General features: G+C 38.8%; 1 protein-coding gene across 3 annotated transcripts in view; it reads right to left on the bottom strand.

Moving 5' to 3' along the window:
• LOC114646156 (AP-2 complex subunit alpha-2) overlaps window positions 1-23608 on the bottom strand; it is a 231694-nt gene that overhangs the window by 172939 nt on the left and 35147 nt on the right. For all 3 annotated transcript variants that reach the window (XM_051922803.1, XM_051922801.1, XM_051922802.1), the window contains exon 2: window positions 2598-2666. In XM_051922803.1, the coding sequence (XP_051778763.1) occupies window positions 2598-2666 (69 nt within the window). The remainder of the gene's footprint in view (window positions 1-2597; window positions 2667-23608) is intronic.

The raw sequence follows: 23608 nt of genomic DNA, 5'->3' as shown, positions 1-23608 counted from the left end.
TATTATATATATATATATATATTATATATATATATATATATATATATATATATATATATATATATATATATATATATATATATATATATATATATGTATATATATATATATATATGTATATATATATATATGTATATATATATATATATATATATATATATATATATATATATATATATATATATATATATATATATACAGTGATCCCTCGCTATATCGCGCTTCGCCTTTCGCGGCTTCACTCCATCGCGGATTTTATATGTAAGCATATTTAAATATATATCGCGGATTTTTCGCTGCTTCGCGGGTTTCTGCGGACAATAGGTCTTTTAATTTCTGGTACATGCTTCCTCAGGTGGTTTGCCCAGTTGATTTCATACAAGGGACGCTATTGGCAGATGGCTGAGAAGCTACCCAACTTACTTTCTCTCTCTCTCTCGCGCTGACGTAGGGGGGGTGTGAGCAGGGGGGCTGTTCGCACACCTAGACGATAGGGACGTTGCTACCTTCTGTGTGCAGCTGATTCCTGAAGGACATGCTGCACGGTGCTTCGCATATTTAAAAGCTCGAAGGGCACGTATTGATTTTTGCTTGAAAAACAAACTCTGTCTCTCTCTTTGTCTGCTCTGGACGGAGGGGGTGTGAGCTGCCGCCTTCAACAGCTTTGTGCCGCGGTGCTTCGCATACTTAAAAGGCAAAAAGCCCTATTGATTTGTTTGCTTTTGTCTCTCTCTATCTCTCTGACAGCCTGTGCTCCTGACATGCACTCCTTTGAAGAGAGAGGAAGATATGTTTGCATTCTTTTAATTGTGAGACGGAACTGTCATCTCTGTCTTGTCATGGAGCACAGTTTAAACTTTTGAAAAAGAGACAAATGTTTGTTTGCAGTGTTTGAATAACGTTCCTGTCTCTCTACAACCTCCTGTGTTTCTGCGCAAATCTGTGACCCAAGCATGACAATATAAAAATAACCATATAAACATATGGTTTCTACTTCGCGGATTTTCTTATTTCGCGGGTGGCTCTGGAACGCAACCCCGGCGATGGAGGAGGGATTACTGTATATATATATACATACACATATATATATATACACATACATACATACATACATACATATACATATACATATATATATATATATATATATATATATATATATATATATATATATATATATATACATACATATATATATTAGTGGTGCAACAGATCACTGTTGATCCATGATCCGAACCAATTCCTGTCCATGGTTCGGTACGCACGTGATCCAAAGAGCTGAGGAAAAAAAAAGTTCCACTGTATTGTGTGCGTGTCTCTCGCGTATTCTCTCAACCTCTCTCTCACGCTAACTCGGTAGCTCTCGCGCACTAATTCAACCTCTCACGCACTAACTCAACCTCTCGCGCACATTTTCACTCGACTTTTGTCCGGTTTGCCGCTTCATATGCGTGGTCATGGCCAGCGGTAGCAGTTCAAGCAGAGGAGCTCGACAAACCTCCAGCATCAATTAAGTCTCATGTGTGGGAGCATTTTGGCTTCCCTGTTAAATATGTTGATGGGAAAACGGTGGTGGAACGAGGAAGCCCTATGAGACTGGCAACACGTAGGGCATGGCCACTCATTTAAAACGACACCACCCTGATGTGACAGGACCCAAGACGATGGCTGCACAACAACCAAAGATATCCGCGGCATTTATATATTTATATACATATATATATATATATATACATATATATATATATATATATATTATATATATTATATATATTATATATATATAAATATATAAATATATATATATTATATATATATATATAACAAACTGCTGTTAAAAATTTTTAAAATATCTTTTCCCCATTCAACCTGAACCATCTCCATTTTACAGTAATAACTCCATTTATGAGGTAGATGAGTTCGGGACAATTCATTATTAGGGTAGCTTTACAAAAAACAACTCCAACATGCCCCATAATGCACTTTATGGTAACTTCATTATAAAAGGGGCTTTGTTTCCAGAGGGTTCATTAACCAGTATATTACTGCACTGCAATTACAGATAAACAGAAAAAGGGAACAGCAAGACTAAACCTCTTAAAAATTAACCATGCTGGTGGTCTGTCTGTAATAACAAATGTCCTGACATGCAGAAATTAATAATGTTCTAAAAACTTAACAGAATAAAAGTACATTGCAAAAAAAAAAATTCATTTACATTCCTAATTTTCTCCTGTCTAGCCAAATCAGTTGGGGGGCTTCTGGTATTTTAGTTTTTTTAATGTTTGTATTTTGTTTAAAAAGTTATATAAATTATCAAAAAGAAATTAGCAGTGGACCCACCTAACACAAACTCCAAACCATTCAGTCTAAATTATGATAAACAAATGTAAGTCAAGTGTTAATAATAACACTAAGTGAAAATATATGAAGCTAGGATTAAAGGGGTGGATGTACAGGTAAAACAATGAAGTGTTCATTATAAAGAAAATAAACAAAAGGTAAATCAGGAGATGTCAGTCTGTGTTAACCGCTGTAAATACTCTAACAAGTCAAATACTAATAAGTCATAATGAAGACAGAAAGGTGACACTTACCTTTAAACTTTGAACGAATATTAGCTAGCTCTTTGTTTATTCGCTTTATCTCTGCTTCTTTACTTTTACCTGAAAAAGGAACAAACACTTGATTATCAAGTTGATTAACTGAGCACATGATTTCATTAAGGTTCTGTATATTTAAGCATTGTTCAAATAAAATATCATAACCCAACTACGAATTAAAACAGGCTTTGTTGGAAAAACGTTCTTAGGCTTTAAAATGTTTCACACAAGTAAATCCTGCTTTTGTGGTTTAACACTTTTCTCATTCTGTTCCTCCCTATTCTGAAAAAAACAGCTTGTATGCAGAAAGGAAGAATGGAGATGAGAAGTTCAGAAAAGATGGAAGAATTGTGATTACGGGTGAACAATCCTTTCATTCTTAGCAACTTAAACTTTCACTTCAACAGAATTCCATGTGTTTTTTGCTGAGGCAGATAGTAATTCCTCCAAACTTCTACTGAGATTGAGTGTATTGCAGATTTTGAAATGAGAACCACATTGCTGCGCCACTTATGTTAGAAATTGGGAGGTTAGTGGACTTTGCCAAAAGGATGGACATGGCTGTGGTGAACACGTATTTTAAGAAGAGGGTGGAACATAGGGTTACGTACAAGAGCGGAGGAAGATGCACACAGGTAGATTACATCCTATGCAAAAGAGCTGATCTGAAGGAGATTGAAGATTGCAAAGTGGTTGCAGGGAAAAGTGTAGTTAGGCAGCATAGGATGGTGGTCTGTAGGATGACATTGGAAATCAAGAAGAGGAAGAGAGTGAGGGTAGAGCCAAGGATCAAATGGTGGAAGTTGAAAAAGGAAGACTGCAAGGTTGAGTTTAGGGAGGAGGTGAGACAGGCACTGGGTGGCAGTTAAGAGTTACCAGACAGCTCGGAAACTACAGCAGATGTAGTAAGAGTGACAGCAAGAAGGGTGCTTGGTGTGACATCTGGAAAGAGGAAGGAGGAAAAGGAAACCTGGTGGTGGAATGAGGAAATACAGGAGATTATACAGAGGAAGAGGATGGCAAAGAAGAAGTGGGATAGCCAGAGTGATGCAGAAAGTAGACGAGTACAGGGAGATAAGGCGCAAGGTGAAGAGAGAGGTGGCGAAGGCTAAAGAAAAGGTGTATGATGAGTTGTAGGACAGGTTGGACACTAAGGAGGGAGAAAAGGACCTGTAACGATTGGCTAGACAGAGGTACCAAGCTGGGTAAGATGTGCAGTAGGTTAAGGTGATAAAGGATAAAGATGGAAACGTACTCACAAGCGAGGAGATTGTGTTGAGCAGATGGAAAGAGTACTTTGAGAGGCTGATGAATGAGTAGAACAAGAGCGAAAAGAGGTTGGATGATGTGGAGATAATGAATCGGGAAGTGCAACTGATTATCAAGGAGGAAGTACGGACAGCTATGAAGAGGATGAGGAATGGTAGGGCTGTTGGTCCAGATGACATACCTGTGGAAGCATGGAGGTGTTAAGGAGAGATGGCAGTGGAGTTTTTAACCAGATTGTTTAATGGAATCTTGGAAAGTGAGAGGACACCTGAGGAGTGGAGAAGAAGTCTACTGGTGCCGACATTTAAGAATAAGGGAGATGTGCACGACTGCAGTAACTACAGGGGAATAAAACTGATGAGCCACAGCATGAACGTATGGGAAAGATTAGTGGAAGCTAGGTTAAGAAGTGAGGTGATGACTAGTGAGTAGCAGTATGGTTTCATGCCAAGAACGAGCACCACAGATGCAATATTTGCTCTGAGGATACTGATGGAGAAATTTAGAGAAGGCTAGAAGGAGTTGCATTGCATCTTTGTGGACCTGGAGAAAGCATATGACAGGGTGCCTCGAGAGGAGCTGTGGCATTGTATAAGGAAGTAGGGAGTGGCAGAGAAGTATGTAAGAGTTGTACAGGATATGTACGAGGGAAGTGTGACAGAGGTGAGGTCTGCGGTGGGAGTGATGGATGCATTAAAGTTGGAGGTGGGATTACATCAGGGATCAGCTCTGAGCCCTTTCTTATTTGCAATGGTGATGGACAAGTTGATAGACGACATTAGACAGGAGTCCCCGTGGACTATGATGTTTGCTGATAACATTGTGATTTGTAGTGATAGCAGGGAGCAGATTGAGGAGACCCTGGAGAAGTGGAGATATGCTCTAGAGAGGAGAGGAATGAAGATCAGTAGGAACAAGACAAAATACATGTGTGTAAATGAGAGGGAGGTCAGTGGAATGATGGATGCAGGGAGTAGAGTTGGCGAAGTTGGATGAGTTTAAATACCTGGGATCAACAGTACAGAGTAAAGGGGACTGTAGAAGAGAGGTGAAAAAGAAAGTGCAGGCAGGGTGGAATGGGTGGAGAAGAGTGTCAGGAGTAATTTGTGACAGAAGGGTATCAGCAAGAGTGAAAGGGAAGGTCTACAGAACGGTAGTGAGACCAGCTATGTTATATGGGTTGGAGACGGTGGCATGGACCAGAAAGCAGGAGACAGCTGGAGGTAGCAGAGTTAAAGATTCTAAGATTTGCACTGGGTGTGACGAGGATGGATAGGATTAGAAATGAGTACATTAGAGGGTCAGCTCAAGTTGGACGGTTGGGAGACAAAGTCAGAGAGGCGAGATTGCGTTGGTTTGGACATGTGCAGAGGAGAGATGCTGGGTATATTGGGAGAAGGATGCTAAGGATAGAGCTGCCAGGGAAGAGGAAAAGAGGAAGGCCTAAGCGAAGGTTTATGGATGTGGTGAAAGAGGACATGCAGGTGATGGGTGTAACAGAGCAAGATGCAGAGGACAGAAAGATATGGAAGAAGATGATCCGCAGTAGCAACCCCTAATGGGAGCAGCCGAAAGAAGAAGATATGATACTGGTATGCAAATATTGTCATTGTTCCACCAAAAAAAAAAAAAAAGAATAAAAATAAAAGCCAGATTATTCAGGTTTACCCATTAGATACAAAATACTTTACATAACAGTAGGGCCCAACTGATAATATAATTTGTCAATATTATCAGGCCATTATTAGGTCTCTACATATACATCAGTATTGGCTGAATCGACACCGATATTACAATGCTAAAACTCTCCGAAGCAAAGCATTAGGTTATTTTTCTAGTGTAGAAGACCTCTGTCTGAAAAGTCACTCCCATTGACTGATATGTAGAATAAAAATAAACCAATTGAGCTTTGGAAAGATACCTGCAAAGCAATTCCAAAAGCTAATATTTGGCCACATTCATCACCCCCAGGACTGAAAATAAGGAAAACATTTTGCAGAGGGTGCACAGTCATTCATTTACTTCTGAAGTTCACAATTTTCCTGTTAAACTTCTGTATTCCCTGTTTTTCAAAGTTTCCTCCACTGCCACAATGGCCACTGCATAACTAATTCCTAGCTTACTCCTAGGTGCACAAGGTTTTCACTCTAATTAAGATCGTCTTTGTTTCAAAAAAAAAAAAAATAAAGAGGTTTTGCTTTCAAATGGTTACACATTTGTTTCAGAATGCCATAGAAATGGATTTACAGAACACTTTCATTTTGAGAGTTTGCAGATAAGCATTTGCCCCTATTCCAGCATTTGTTTTCTTCTCAAAGTCGCATGCAGTGCAAATCATTACGCAGTCATCTATCAGCCCCATCTATCAGCTTACAAAACAAAAAAGGTTTGGCTTTCTAAGACACAGAGACTTGCTTCAGAAAGTCTTCCAACAACTGCTTGACAAGCATTTATTTGTCAATGAATGCATGCCAAACTGCTGCGTTTAGCTCAGCTCAATAGAGCGTTTTCAAATTAGCAATTCTTCCTCCCAAAATGTAACTACAAAGAGCCCACACATGTTACACTAGGACTTGAACGAAATCACATTTCATGTTCAAATAAGCTCCCTAAAATGTATACTTGGACTTGTCAAATGAGCAGTCATTTCCCCATTGCTTCACAGAAATGTTATGTTATATATCCTTGCAAAGCAAATATGTTTAACACAGAAATTATATGAAAAAGTTTTTTCAAATTTTTGTGTGTGAACATTATAGGTTGTTACTGGCTCTCTATAATGTGTAAAAAGAGCCACTGAATAAGAATTGCTGAATGTGTTGCAATTTAAAAAAAAACTATATATACAAAGTCAAGAAACTGCAGACTTAAGAAAGCAAGCTCATAGTTTTGAAGGGCAAACATTTTACAGTGTATCAAGTCATTTGGCTCAGCTCAAGAGCAAAAGCAAGTTCTGCTGGCTCCCAAATAGCTTTTTCCAATATTATGACTTGTGACTGGTGCCCTTTTTTGCTTATCTCTCTATTAAATAAAAAAAATCTTGAGAGGAGACGAGACGTGACTTTTTCAGAAAGACACTTTCACATCCCGGGAGACGAGACTTGCCAAGAGAAAAGATTTGTTGTTTGGTGAAAATGAAATCCACATACACTGTCACGCTTGAGTCATAGAGTTGCACAGATACACAGGAGCTTTTAGAGACAGAAACGTTATTCAAACATTTCAAACAAACATAAATCTATTTCAGGAGTGAGTCGAGCTCCATGTGTAGTCTGAGGGGACAGTTCCATCTCTCGATTAAAATAATAGAAAATCTTTCTCTTCATAGGGGTGCGCCTTGGGAGCGGGACCCCCAATAGGAGAAGAGGATGTCTGGGGGAGAAGAGAGACAAGGCAGGGAGATAAAAGGACAGCTGTTGTACAGGCTTTTAAATGTTTGAAGCGCAGCGCGAGATGCAGATCATGCGGCACGGCAGCAGCAGCAAGCCAGCAACTGGTCGAGCAAAGAGGAGGTAAAAAAAAAAAAAAATTAAAAAATATTTGTTTCCCCACTGTATCACCATTTAAAAGTGGGTTTCGGAGGAGCGACCACGTCTCCTTGGGGTGCATTCAGCACCCCTTCTCAGAATGGAGCGCAGTGCAGGCCAGGTGAGGGGATGCCGGGGGGCTTTGGCAAGCAAAGCAAGCAGGTGGGGAAAGCCCCCTAGTATTATTAAAATTTAAGCAAATGTCACTTCTTGTGTTATAGTCACAGGCAATGTTTCTTTTAGCCATTACAATATACCATAACATTTTCTAAAAGAAATTGGTAAAACATTTAAAAGACAAAAAAAAAAAAAAGATAAAATAAGCTAAGCTAGAAAATCCTATGTCAAGCAGGATCATCTCACTTCTCATAATCATCAGATAAGAGAACATAATAACAACCTTGTTGTCAGTGAAGTTTACTCAATTACAAAGTTTAAATTTACAACATGTTCGTATGAAAACACCATGCGCTTAATATTTCTTTTTATTTAGATTCTTTCCAAGGAAGCCTAATACGTCAACACTAGGGAATCCATTCCCGGACGGGTTTATCCATTCCTGGGAATTTGGGAATCCCGCATTTCATTCCTGGGAATCCCGGGCATGATACAGTGCACGGGCATCTCACATGTGAATGGTTTTAGAACAACCGACACTTATTTTTAATAAAACTACTGAAATATGTTGACACAAATATGTTGACTAACCTTATCTACAAGCAGTTCATGCTGTCATTTAAGTACATGTATCTTTAGTTGCGATTAGGGGTGGGCGGTATGACCAAAATTCTATATCACGGTATTTTTCTAAATTATCCTGGTTTCACTGTATTTTTTTCCCCATGCATGAGTGGATGTTAACTACATTTTCCACTGCAATTACTGGCTAAGAATAACCTATTCCACTGTCAAGAGTATTGTACATTGTACAAAAAAAAAAAACATTTTAATGTGCACACAAGTATTAATACAGTTTTGCAATGCTCCATAAAGTGATAGTTTTCAAGGGGGTGGCACTAATGGAGAAGGTATCACATTGCATGACAGATGCAGTCAAAATATAGAACCTTTTTATTGAACAAATTTTGCAAAAACAAACTATAATTTTGACAACATATTTTCAACCATACAAAGAGGCATTTAGACTTAGTAAAATATCCAGAAGTGCTTGTCAAAAATTGTATTGCACCGAATATGTCTTAGAAAAGGAATAAATAGTAAATATTTTTTGTAAACCAACTACACTTTCTGTTAATGTTAACAATCTCTGTCCACTGACACGTTAAAGTGACTTTTTAAACAACTTTATCATCATTAAACTGCATAATATTTAAACTAATAAATAATAACAATAAAATAAATAATTGTATTATTACTGATAGTTGCACTATTACTTCAAGACTTCAAGCCCAGGTGCATTACACAGTATTCACCAAATTAAAATAAAATACAACAAGTGCAACTTGGTGATGACATCTTTACCAGCTGAACCATCATTTAGGCAAACTGTATTAATATGGACCTTGCTTCAAGCTAAGCTATACTGGGAAGAAAAAAACAAACTATATGTCGAGAACAAAGTCAACATTTCCACTTTATTCTCGCCGTTTATGTTGAGATTAAAGTCGACATTTCCACTTTATTCTCATAGTTTACTTCATAATTAAAGTAGAATGTCGTAAATTAAACTTCTTCCTAAAATCAATGTTTAATCAATTACTTAATTTACCCCGTCATAAATTAATGTAGCACATTAAATGCTTTGTGTTACGTTCCCCGACCCAGTGGTTAATCACTACGCTTCTTAAACTGACTTCCTCCGCACTAAGAGAAGACAGCGATCACCATATAGAATCCATTCACTTCGTGATATTCCTGCTTTCTGAAAATTTAGAATGCTAAGATAAATACTTGATATCATTTTCATGATGAAATGCATTAAAGCAGGTATTACACATGCACGGTAGTGAGGCGGTAGTGCTGCTCCCTCACAGTAAGGGGTCCCCAGGTGTATGTTCAGAGTAGAAAACTTTATGGCAGGTGTGACGAGGCTCCAAAAAACTGGATGTATGAATAGCTATCACACCGGTTTAACTTAAATATTGTGTAAATGTTGGGTTTGTGATCTGCTGGTCGGAGATACGAACACAGAATTCAATGCATGTTCTTCTGAGCGGGCTATCTTTATTGCATGCATGCTGTCTCTATCTGACGTAGGCTACCAAAACCCCAGTTCCTATCCTTCCTTTTTCTTTCACCACATAACCACATAACCAATCACCACACGATAAACGTCTTTGTGAAATTAAAACTAGTTATAAACTTAGCCCACGGAGTGTTCAGAACTTTAAAAATATCTTCGTTATACATGTTTAATTATGCCATCCATTCAGAGTTGCGCCCATCTCTGAACAAATCACTTAACACAAAGCATTTAATGTGCTATATAACTTATGACGGGGTTTGAGAAAATCTAGTAAATTAAATATTCATTTTATGATGAAGTTTAGTTTACGATGTTCTACTTTAATGACAAATTACGAGAATAAAGTCAAAAGAATATATTCTCATCATAAGCGTCAAGATTAAAGAGGAAATGTCGAGAATAAAGTCAAAATGTCGTCACACTATTACACAGTACCCAGGTACATTACACTGTATTGAAAACAAACAAAACAAGTACAACTTGGCTTGCAGTATTATCCAGTAGTATAGAAACAGTATTTACACATCTGACCTTTTAAAACTAAAGCACCTCCAGGCAACAGACGTGACTGCTTTTTTTTTGGCTCTCTGTCCATTTTCACCGCGCGGCATACCTATGCTACCGCCCACTATTTGGTGGTGTAGCAGTGAAAAAAGAGCCCTAGTGCAAGAAATCTGTGTTTAGCGGTGTAGCAGTGAAAAAGGTCCCCACTTGAACAGTTTCCCGCTGCGCCACGTTCCGAACGTCGTTTAGGCAATTTAAACCGGTGTTGCAGTATAAGAAAAATCCATATCATAAAAAAAATTAAAAACGGTTTTCGGTATGAACCGGTATACCACCCAGCACTAGTTGCGATAATATCCATATTACTAACCGAGAATGCTAAACCGGACGATGGACGCAGGCACATCCGGCAATGGGCCGTAGCTGCAAAAAGACGTACTGCGCAGGCGCAAAAAGAGTCCGCGAGAGTTGGCTGAGGAGCCGAGAAAGGCAGACAAAAGAGGGCGAGAGAGGCGGATGAGGAGAAAGGCGGACAAAAGAGGGCGAGACAGGCGGATGAGGGTCCGCGAGAGGCGCAGGCGCAAAAACAGTCCGCGAGAGTCGGAGAAAGGCGGACAAAAGAGGGCGACAAAGGCGGATGAGGGGCCGCGAGAGGCGGACAAGACCACAGAAAAAAGGAGTGAGCACATACAAAACGGAGTCACAGAAATGAGTTGCAACAAGCACCGAAAAGAGGAAAAGGCACATAAAAAAGTAGTCAAACGCGGGCAAAGCACGAAACACATTGCACACGAAACTAAACACACCAAAAAAAAAGAACAGACGAGCGCACAACAGCAAGGCACGACCACAACCCCCCACACCCTACAGGCACGGGACAGAACGGGACGGGACACACACCAAGAGGGGGATTCAACAAGCCCATGGAAGACAAAAAAAAAAGAACACAAAACCGCCCCACAGACCCTATAAGCAAGGGACGGGACACACACAAAGAGGGGGATTCAAACAAGACACAGGAACACAAAAAGAAAGAAGACGCTCGCGCAACAACAATCCCCCCCCAAATCAATAAGAAGTGACACCCAAAGCCACATATTTAAAGGAAACGTCCATATTAAACATACGTCATCTCAAAACCTTCACACTAGGCAGCATAGGTGGATCTCATTAAAATAAAGCACTATTAACCGTTCAACTGGAGAAAAGGCTCCATATTAACAGTGAGTGCGATCCTCCTTAATACTTATACATATTTCGCACGCTGAGGAACAAACAAGTCATGCATACACGGTCACGGGTACAAAACGATTCGGATCGGGACCAAACACACGAACACGAATGAAACAAAAAGAATACACGGCGGCGCATACAACGCGCTTTGGAAAATACGTGAGAAAAAATGTCTCGGATCAAAAAACACAAAGCTCAAGTAACCCCGTTACAGAGACGTGCCCAAATGAACAGACACATTGAACGTAGATGCATACAGCGTGCGTCTCAAAAAGTGCTGCATCGAAACAAGCACGATTTCAAAAGAAAGAGCTCGCATCTCAGACATACAAAAAAGGGAGCAAAGCAACGCGCATATGACCGGCCAGAAAACAAGCAAGCAAGACTCCAAAAGCAGAAAGCTCAACTGACCGACATACAAAAACGGACAAGGCACGATACAAACAATGCACGACGTAGAGTGAAACGGACTTTGCGCAAAGCGGAGGCGAATCAATTAAAAATCAAAAATAGCGCGTCACAAATAATGGACATGCAACAACGCAGCACTCAAACACCACAAGCAAAACATGTTAACGGCAGCGAAGGCTACAACGGGCTTCTCACACAGCACAGGCAAATCGATTACAGCTCCAAAACAACACGTCCCAAATACTACACATGCAACAACGCGCCTCTCAAACGGCACAAGCAAAACATACACCAGGAAAATTCATTCGGATTAATGAATGTCATTTGCAATCATTGTCATTCAGTTCACTTCCCTGAAGAAACAACTGGCAATACAAGTAATACATTTACACGTTGTTGTCAAAAGGGTCAAATTAGACTGCCTCCTTTACATTCATATCCTGAATTTCTACAGAAGCTTCTAACTGACGATGTACCTGAAAGTGAAATCTTTATCAACTGCATTAGATCCTACAAATCGGTATCCACTATGAACATTAACGGTGGCACTGCACGTGACATCCGTCTTGAAAAAATGTTGTTTATTGATGAATGTACAATGGCATGAAGTCACTTACTCAACACCATTCATAAACTTCTACAAACGTTTATGAATAATAATATTCGATTTGGAGGAAAGGTACTTTTATGAGGAGGAGATTTTAGACAGTGATTAGCTATTCTTCCAGATGCCATGCACTCAGCTATTGTTCAGTGCACCTTAAAATACGCAGACAATTGGCATTGCTTTCAAAAGATACAGTTAGTAAAAAAGATACGATGTCCAGAACCAGATCATAACAATTGCTTATTACAACTGAGAGATGGTACACTCACCAATACAGATGGACTTCACCCACATATTATTACAATTCCTCAAGCCTTTATCTGCGACGACTTAGTTACAGACAGATTTGGAACAGCAATCTCATTAGACCAAATGCCCCTTTTAACACAACACACTATATTATGTCCAAAAAATATTAATGTGGAAAACATAAATACCCAAGTCATTCCATTACTTCCTGGAGAGACACAACTCTTTCTAAGCTCTGACAAACTTGACTCTGATCACAACAATAACCATCTTCATTGACCTTACAAGTTCTGAGCTGGAATTACCTTTTACACTTAAACGGCGTGTACAAAGAAATTTTCCAATAAACCTTTACACTGTGCCACACACTTTATTGTTTGCTTTCTATTTGCATCATCTACACCTTCACACTATTCTATATCTCATTCATACATCACGCTCTTTGTCATTACCAACACCAGGGGTTGGCGAGCGAAGCGAGCAGGGGGCAGAGCCCCCTAGTGAGTGTAGAAAGCACAACATCCTCACAGGTGGCGCAGTGGTAGTGCTGCTGCTGTTTTGCAGTAAGGAGACTGTGGAAGATTGTGGGTTCACTTCCCGGTTCCTCCCTGTGTGGATAGCACTTTGAGTACTGAGAAAAGCGCTATATAAATGTAATTTATTATTATTAACGTGTTCAGAGTGCAGTCGTCCAAGAACACACCTTCGTGCAGAAGTACGCCAGCCGCTAAGAAAGCATGCTCTGCCTCCACTGAAGTAGGCGGCACAATCATCAGATACTGATTAAACAACGCCCGCGCTTGCCGTTGCTCTGAAACACCGCCATTTCAGCTTTTACTGATGCATCCAGTTTCTTGTCATCATTCTGAGATGGCAAGTTTCTTGGCACAGATAATGCGGATGCAACAGACTGACGCATTGCAATTTCAAGTTGCTGTTCAAAGCTGTTGTCTGATGAAGTGCAAGCTGCAGCAATGGCGCCACCTTAATTATTTTCAACTCTTGTTATTTCTTGATCGATTTTTACACGCTATATATGCGAGCTTGGCCGTTCCCATTTTCCCGGGAATTAAAGCAGTTTCATTCCCGGGAATGCAGGAATGAAAAATGTCCAGGAATCCCTGGAATGGATTCCCTAGTCAACACAGCAGTAATATTGGTGCAATGTGTATAGGTAATAGGTCATCTTTGCTACCCATATATCAATATTGTTATTTGTCTAAAAGCCTATTATCGGTTGGGCCCTACAGAAAAGATTACTTGCATAATGACTACATTAATGACTTATATGCATAACAGACATGAAGAAAAAAGATTAATGATTTAGCATGTAGAAAAAAGATTAAGGATTTACCAACATTGACTTTTATTGTTGATTATTCTCTTTAATGTTCTGAAAGTAAACTCATTCAACTGTGAATAAGCTTGATGATTTTAAGATGCTGTGCTACTTGCATGTATAACATGGACAATTCAGATCAGTATAATACTAAAATCTCAGCAGTATAATACTAAAAGCTCTCTTTGTAAAAGTGTTTTAAATAGTGCCTAAAGGAGGAGACTGCAAGTGACATTTTACAATCCATCCGTCCATCCATTTTCTTAAGCCAGCATCACCGTTTTCTCACAATATCTCAACGCAATATTTCTCTTCTTTCTCCATATCAAACAGATTTTTGTACTGCTTCTAAATTTCCACAAGCCACTGCTCATTTTATGCATTGACGAACACAGCTTTTGCTCTTCTTGTTTTTTCTTTTTCTTAAAGATTTACTAGGGCTCTTTTGTGGGAAATGTATGAATTATACCTTGGACTGAGTCATTTGTTGTCAACAACCATGAGCCCACCCCTAAAACCTGTGACAATAGGTAGTCAGCGGTAGATCCGAGTCACTGGGGAAGTCATACAACATACAAAAAGATGGAAATGAAAAACTTCTGAAAAAAGTTGTTTAGTGTGATGGAGGTTTACCTGCATAGTCTAAATATTTGATGGCAGAGAACTGGAGCCAGTCCCAACAGAATCTGGGTAAATGCAGGGATCTTTCAAAACAATTACAGCAAATTTATACAAAATGCATTGTTCATTTAATTGATTTTAACTGAATTCCATAGATTCAGTATAGGGGTGGGCGATATGACCTCAAACTCCGATCACAATATCTTCCACAATCCTTATGATAGATATCACAATATCAAAAAAGTAAATAAGCCCTTTAAAGTTCATATAGAAGTTCACAGCTGAAAATATTTTCAATCTTGCATAAATGCTTTTGTGATAAACCTAAGATGTAAAAAGTATAAACATGTTTCATAAATAACCAATTTAAAAAAAAATTAAACTCACATTTTAGTCCTTGAGATGTAAAAATATCTAAATAATTACAGCTACACTTTGTTCTTGATTACAAAAAAGTGCAAAACATGCCTTTATTAAATTAGTGTTGGTAATTATAATGAATAAAAAACTGTTAATTCTAAATTGCTACTGAAAACTCGAACTTCTTAATGTCTTCTCAATTTTTGTGGTAGAACTGGAACTCTTCAAAGTTTTTTTAATCATTTAAAATTCACCAATATGTTCTTTGCTAGAAACACCATCTTGTTACCAGTTTCTGGCTTTTGTGCTGCCCTGTGACCTGTGTCCACATTTCTCCCAGTGCTGAAAGCCCTTTCAGAAGGTGAAATTGTGACAAGAATTATCACAAGTTCAAAATAATTACTAAAACATGCAGCACTGATGTATGTTATTCATATATTTTAAATACAACTATTAGGTTATGAAAATAAATGGGTTCTTTTTAAGGGTAAATTGTTTACAGAAAAACTCATTTACTTTTAAAAGATAAACCTAGAACGTAAGGAAAAACCACATCTCATCTTAATGTATCAATTTTAAATAAAGCAATTCAAACCGTGTCTTATTTGGATGTTAGGCTAGCACACAAATTGTGTATGCACTGATTCAAATATCTGCCTTGAGAAATATTGGGCTTTGTTTCTAACAAGCATCACGATTAGGCCACTTAAATTCACTAAAAGCATGGTGTAGTCCATGTCAGAAACAACCCAGTCTTGTCCATTTGTTCAGCCCCAATGCTTGGATCACGTTTGTTCTATTGTCAGTAGTCATACAAATATGATGCAATTCTTTCAAGCTCAAAGAAAAGAAAATCTTTCTTAGCTCTCCAGCAATTACTTTCCCAGTATGATTATCTGTCAAGTAGAATTCTGAAGACGTCTGTTTTCGGTTTCAGTTGTGGTCAATATAGTGAGTAGTGAGAAGTACTGTATGTACAATATGGCTAAGTGGTTCAGCTTGACGATTAAGCTGGTCATTGGAGAAAAGAATGCTGCGTTATTTTGTTCCTAACCCTGTCACAACATTTTGTATGGCATTCTGATGTACACATTTGACTAAAATATTTACAACTTGCTATCTTGTATCTTGGGTCTAAGTTTAAACTCAACTTTTTGAAGAATTTTTTTATGTACGGTCTGAATCGGTTCAATGACTATTGCTAGGCAACTGCACATTTTATCCCTCCAATCTTCACTCCTTCTATCAAACATGTACTCCATTCAGGAACAGGATATGAAACACCAAATGGAGGCAGTAAGAAAGTGATTATCAGGAGAGGCATCCGATTCAAGTTTATTCGTGGAATAACGATGGCTGGTAGATTTTGGTAATGGTCATGGAATGAGCCACTGTAGATTCCCTAGGATGCAAAACCATGAAAGGAACACACAGACTCAGTGAAGTTGTTTGCATTTGACACTGTTGTTGGTGCCTTCCACTAATTATACACTAAATTACCTGGACTTCGTGTAGCTGTCTCTGAAGACATTATATATTTGTAATTAGCTCCTTGACTTCTACTGGTTTGTGTTTGGGAGGTGAAGCCACCACCACTGGATAGAAGCTTTTTAAATGATTTGCCTTTAACGAGGCACCTCGCTTATGTGTTTTGTTTATATTCAGTTTTTGTCAATATACATTTACACTCCTAACTCTTAGTATATTATTGCTGTTCATGGTAGATTCCTGTTAAAGTGGGGTTGTACAATCCCCAATCTTAAAGGTTTACAACCTGCTGTTTTCAGGCACTGGTCCATTCTAGTCCAGCAAGAGTAGCATTTTGCAACTCAAAAGAACGAGACTGTTGTGACACACACTTTTTTTTGTTTCCATCGAGTTCAGAGGAATTCTGTTAAGTTCAACTTTGATGGTTTTAAAAAGGTTATTACTGATTTCACAGTTTCCTGGCGTATTTCAGTGCCAACGATACTGTAAAATTCAGATCGTAGCAAAACATCACACCAGTATCCATGGACATCCTGATATACCACCCGGTTCTAATACAGTAATTTATTTTTTGAACCAGCCGAGTATCATACAAGATTAATGAGTTCATTTTCCTGAATTCAACTCCAGCTGAGGCCAAAAGCTCACTTCTTTCTTTTTAGATGTCAAGCTGACTGTTCCAAAATATGACCATCTCCCATTCATTTATCTTTTTCAGTTATATCACTTTGCTTTGAATCCAAAATGGTTTTCATTTTTCTTTCATAATGCTAAATTTCAAAGCATACACCTCAGCTTACAGTGTTGGGGAAAAAAAAGATAATCTAGCCACTCCATGCCATCATTACTACAATAAAAAACAAAATATGGAAAGCTTCTACTTACTATGATACAGTGCCGAATGAAGTGCAAGTGCTGAAATAACTAAAAATTACCATCAGTGATATTTTAATGAAATAGAAAATAACATTGTGTGTCACATGGTACACATACACTGTCCACATGTATGCTTTCACATGTGCATTCATGCTTGACTGACACTAATTCATCAATCATTAACTCAGTTTAAAAATGAAATAATGCAGCAAGTTGAGTTATTCAACAGAAAACTACTGTAATTCTATCTATTATACAGATATCAACATTTGGCTCTCTATATCCAAGTATTTTTTCAGCTTTGACAGTTTCCTTGAGCATTTTATTTAATACTGCAGTTACTTATGATGAGACGAAAGATTAAAATAAAAATGATAAATGGTGCAAAATCGTAAAAATAGACATACACCATGCAATTTTCATTGTGTGTTGCAAAATCACATGATTAGGCATCCTCATACACTTAATGAGTCCTTTGTAAGAAGAAGGCATATTTTATGCAATTTCACAGGCACACAAATGGTTAGAGGCCTTTAGAACAATCACTTTGTGACAACATGCCGAGATTTTACGATACCTGTGCAATTTTCCACTTTGAAGAATGGACTCAGAAAAGGATGTAACTTTTTTGCAGAAATTTTGAAGAAAAAGACTAACATTGCTAATCTGTTAAAAGTACAAACACACAATGTTTATAGGACATGTAGATGCTGTCATTTACTAATACTATTCCATTACAAAAGGCTATTATCCCTTAACACAGGAGCAGGCAGAAGGAAAGCAAACTGCTTATGTAAACATGTCTAAAGTAATACTTTGTTATTTAGGATGGTAGCAAAAGTGATACTTTAGCAATTCCCACAACGCTTACCTCTATTACAAACAAAATCCAAATGCTGGATGCCTGTGCATGTGGGAGGCTCTGATTATTCTTCTAATTCACTAACTCTTTTAGGGCGGATGTCGACTTTTGTCGACAGGAAGGGTTGAAGGCGAATGTCGACAAAAGTCGACATCCAGGGATAGGGGGCGACAATCAGCTGTTAATGGCGACAAATCTCACTGTCACGTCACAGGCATTCCCTCTGTGCTTGGAGGAATGCTAGACTCGTTGACTCGGCAACTAAACCTTGAGTGAGTTGCGAAATGTAAACAATGGCAAGATGGTACCGACATGTGAAAAGGCAGCGAAGCAAGTGCACAAAAGAAAACACTCGGCAGACGATGTTTTGCGCATTATCGCGGAGTCGGACTCTTGATTTTTCAGAATCGGATTTTATTGGCAGTGATCAGGAGATCGAGCAAGAGAGTGAGAAGCAGGCATCAGCTGATCAGACACCAGCCGATGCCGCGCCAGCGGATCTGCTGCCAGTTGAGTGCCTTCGCGCAGCCGATGCATCTACGGCAAGCTTCGCATGGGATAAATACACAGACATTGATCCGTTGAGAGCCGATCTGGCTACCGGAGTTTACAAGATGGCAGGGCTTGCTGTTGGACACGACAGATCACCAGCTGCTGTACTTCAGGCTGCTCTCTCCTGATGCTGCTTTTCAGCTACTGTCAGACGAGACAAACAGGTAGGCAGAGATTTTTTTTGAATCACGGGCTGCGTTTGCCTCGCATTCTCGTTTTTCAAAGTGGAAACCCACAACGAAAGACGAGATGAAGCGCGCTGTGGCATTACAAATAGAGATGGGACAGAACTGGTGATATAACTTCAGGGAGCATTGGTCCAAACATGTTTTGTCCCCTGGTGGCTTAGGTACGTGCTGCTGCAAAGTTTTATTCACTTCTGTAATAAACAGAAGCAAATCCCATGGGGTGAGCCAGGCTATAATGCCATACATAAAGTTCATAAAGTTTCAGAAGATGAAAAGAGGTGACAATACGGTTTTCATGCAGGCAGAAAACTTGGTGGCAGTGGCATGGCACGATGGCAAATGGGTGACTTGTCTCTCTCTACAGTACACACTAACAATATATGTGAGAAAGTGCAGCAACAGACAATTGAAAAATAGGCACCAAAGCAACACATATTGTAAGGAGTGCAATGTGGCAATGACTGAAATTGGCTGCTTTGAGCGAGATCAGACTTTGCTGTGTAAAATGTATGTGATATGTATGTGAAATCATAGAGTATGCAGGCTCATACAACATGCAAGACAGTAACATTTGTCAAAAGTAAATATTTTTTGTTGATTTGATATGTTAAACAATTGCTTTGTGTTCTTTTTTAAAAAATGTTAGTTTTTGGAAAAATATTCAGCCCTGGGAGAAAAGAAACAAAAAAAAAAAATTAGCCCTAAAAGAGTTAAAAAGCCCATTGTAATTTAAAGGCAAAAAAATAAAGCCAGTACCAACATTTGGTATGTCAAAATGTTGTATCACTTATTGAGAATACTTCTTTGTGGGTTTATTTAATTTTTTTTTTTTTTTTTTTTTATTTTTTTTTACAGACCCATTTTAATTTATTTTTAAGCACCACCCTACAATACATCGTGCCTTCTTTTCTGCCAACACCGTTTCTGATGACCTATTTACTGTGCTTCATTATGTACAGAAAGCTTTCACTACCTAAGGTGTAGAAAAGAGTCCACGTTTCTTTTATCCAATCATAAAGCTATTCAAACAAGCTGCATTTTTAAATAATTAATAATAAATTAATTCTAAAAGTAGATGCTGTAGGCATCAGAGGTAACCTACAAAACTGGATCTCTAGTTGGTTAACCAGCAGGGAATAAAGAGTATAGATAAGAGGAGAATGCTCCACATGGAGCAAGGTCATCAGTGGGAGAGTCCCTCAGGTGCCTGTCCCTGGACCATAACCTTTTCTGATTTATATTAATGACATGGATTCTGGTACAGCTAGTAAACTTGTCAAATTTGCAGATCACTGTAAAACTAGAGGGATGTTAGACACCAAGTACGCAGCAAAAAGAATCAAAAAAAGACCTGGACAACCTCTAGAACTGGATAAAAACCAGGAAAATACAGTTTAAAGTAAAACAAGGCTCATAAATGATGGGAGACACTGTCATACAGGAAGCAACTTCAAACAGATTTAGTGGTATACACTGACGCAACATTTTCATCAACTAAGCAATGCACAGAAACAATTAAATCAAGTGACATTATGCTCATATGACTATATAATGTACCTCTCGTCTTGCGCAGAGGGGAATGCATAGGGACCTAATCCAGGTATTTAAAATCCTTAGAGGCCTTGATAAAGTAGACCCAGCAACATTCTTTCAGCTTTACGGTGAATCATGTACTCGAGGGCATCAGTAGTTTTGATCAGTGAATTTTGACAAAGAATTATAAGCAGGAAATTTGCTGTGTTCACTCTTGTTCATCGAATTATTTACTGATAATTCGGCCAGTTTAGAAGAACTTTTTTCCACAGTGCCCCATAATATTCCATGATGCCAGTGTGACACCTGTTGGCTGTAACAGCCAACAATGGATGGGACCACCCCCCCGGGTACATAATGCTGATTCATTTGTGTTACGGACTCGACCCAGTGGTAGAACAGATAAGTAAATAATGCAGGTTCTCAAAATTCTATTTTAATTAAACATATCTCTATTATAAAAGAAAATCTTGAGACAAGACTTTTTTAAGTCCCGCGACACAAGACTTTTGCCAAGAGAGTTTGTCAAGTCACGCTCTCCTCTCAGCCATTTACAACCATGCCCACGGTCCACTCACCTCTCATTCATGGAAATGATTTTTCAGACACAGTTCCTGCACTCTCAGCTCTTATAAATTTTTATGTTTTCCTCACTTTAAGTTCCCAATAAAAGAAGACTTATTATGTCGAAATCTTATTGATGAATTTCATCCCGAAAAGAGAAACGATGGAGTCAAACGAATTAACGCCAAAACTGTCTATCAGTTACATGGCAATGACATGTAAAATTTTAACAGGCAACAAATAAAGGTAATGTAGTACATCTTCCGCAGATAACATTAGACACTAAAGGAGATCTTGATAAGCCATTCGTATTAAAATGTTTATAGTTTCCCATTACAATAGCTTTTGCTATGACAATTAACAAATCACAGGGACAAACATTCGAAAAAGTTACAATATTCACTCACTGGCAGTAATCCGTTGCGTTGTCACGATGCAAGTCCAAACACAGAACCAAAATTCAATGCGATATTAACAAAAAGTTAATTTAAAAAATGTTTTTACTGAAGTTTTACAGTAAAAGTGTAAGTTTAAAAAGTATGTGTGTTAATTTCAAAGCCAAAAAGAATGAAAACGTATAATGCAACGAATACCTCTAACGCAACATGAAACAATTTTCTTTCAATTTATTACGTTTTACTATTTTTTTTTTTAGTATGGTTAATTACTCGCTGTAATGTAAAATGGCTAGTTCTATTATGCATATTTAACAATTTCCATGAAAATAATCTGTTTAAAAAGTACATCCGCGTCCCCATATGCGAGCGGCAGATCTGTGAAGTAGCTAGCATGTAGCGCCCACCCAGATGTTGGCGAGCGAATCGAGCAGGGGACAGAGCCCCCTAGTACAGCATAAATAACGAGTGCAGGTCGATCTTCGACTTCCACGTCAATATAAGAGAAGGCGGCACATGCCCTATGCATCCACAATTAGCCACATGGAGATAAAAAAACAAACCTTGAAGGACCCTGACACACCCCCACCAAATACAGGAGTCTCTATGAAAAAACAATAATAACGAAAGACTTACTACTTTTTACAACATGTTTCTATCTTTTTGATAGGAATCAAAGTGCATAGAATCAACACAGACAATTTGGACAGCCTTCAGCGCAACCTCAAAAAATAGAATGAGCCAGCACATGGCTTCAATCATGACATGTCGTTGAAGGAGAAAGGCTTGGAAGGAGAAGATACATGATTTTCTCGGAGAGACTTTTAACGTCCCGCGAGACAAAGCAGTGAGACAAAAGGACAGCTGCTGTACAGGCTTTGAAATAATCAACGCACAGCGTGACAAGCAGAACACGCAGTTCGGAAGTAGCAAGCCAGCAGCTGATCCGACCGCATCTCCTCAGCGTGCATTCAGCCACCACCCCCCATATATATCTATATCTATCTATCTATCTGAGATATATATATATGTACAGTACTGTGCAAAAGTTTTAGGCAGGTGTGAAAAAAATGCTGTAAACAAAGAATGCTTTCAGAAATATAAATAATGATTGTTTATTGTTATCAATTTACAAAATGCAAAGTGAGCGAACAAAAGAAAAATCTAAATCAAATCAATATTTGGTGTTACTACCTTTTGCCTTCAAACCAGCATCAATTCTTATAGGTACACTTGCACAAAGTCAGGGATTTTGTAGGATTATATTCAGGTGTATGATCAACCAATTATACCAAACAGGTGCTAATGATCATCAATGTCACACGTAGGTTGAAACACAGTCATTAACTGAAACAGAAACAGCTGTGTAGGAGGCTTAAAACTGGGTGAGGAACAGCCAAACTCTGCTACCAAGGTGAGGTTGTGGAAGACAGTTTCATGTCATGGCAAGATTGAGCACAGCAACAAGAGACACAAGGTAGTTATACTGCATCAGCAAGGTCTCTCCCAGACAAAGATTTCAAAGCAGACTTGGGTTTCAAGATGTGCTGTTCAAGCTCTTTTGAAGAAGCACAAAGAAACGGGCAACGTTGAGGATCGTAGACGCAGTGGTCGGCCAAGGAAACTTAGTGCAGCAGATGAAAGGCACATCAAGTTTATTACCCTTTGAAATCGGAAGATGTCCGGCAGTGCCATCAGCTCAGAACTGGCAGAAACCAGTGGGACCCAGGTACACCCATCTACTGTCCGGAGAAGTCTGGCCAAAAGTGGTCTTCATGGAAGAGTTGCAGCCAAAAAGCCATACCTCCGACGTGGGACTTAGGCCAAGCGACTCAAGTATGCACAAAAACATAGGAACTGGGGTGCAGAAAAATGGCAGCAGGTGCTCTGGACTGATGAGTCAAAATTTGAAATATTTGGCTGTAGCAGAAGGCAGTTTGTTCGTCGAAGGGCTGAAGAGCGGTACAATAATGAGTGTTTGCAGGCCAACAGTGAAGCATGGTGGAGGTTCCTTGAACGTTTGGGGTTGCATTTCTGCAAATGGAGTTGGGAGATTTGGTCTGGATTAATGGTGTTCTCAATGTTGAGAAATACAGGCAGATATTTATTCATCATGCAATACCATCAGGGAGGCGTATGATTGGCCCCAAATTTATTCTGCAGCAGGACAACGACCCCAAACATACAGCCAAAGTCATTAAGAACTAAAGAAGAACAAGAA

The sequence above is a fragment of the Erpetoichthys calabaricus genome, chromosome 2 (assembly GCF_900747795.2).
Source record: "Erpetoichthys calabaricus chromosome 2, fErpCal1.3, whole genome shotgun sequence".
NCBI lineage: Eukaryota > Metazoa > Chordata > Cladistia > Polypteriformes > Polypteridae > Erpetoichthys > Erpetoichthys calabaricus.
The sequence above is the reverse complement of the archived record's forward strand: the minus strand, read 5'-3'. Positions and strand labels throughout refer to the sequence as shown.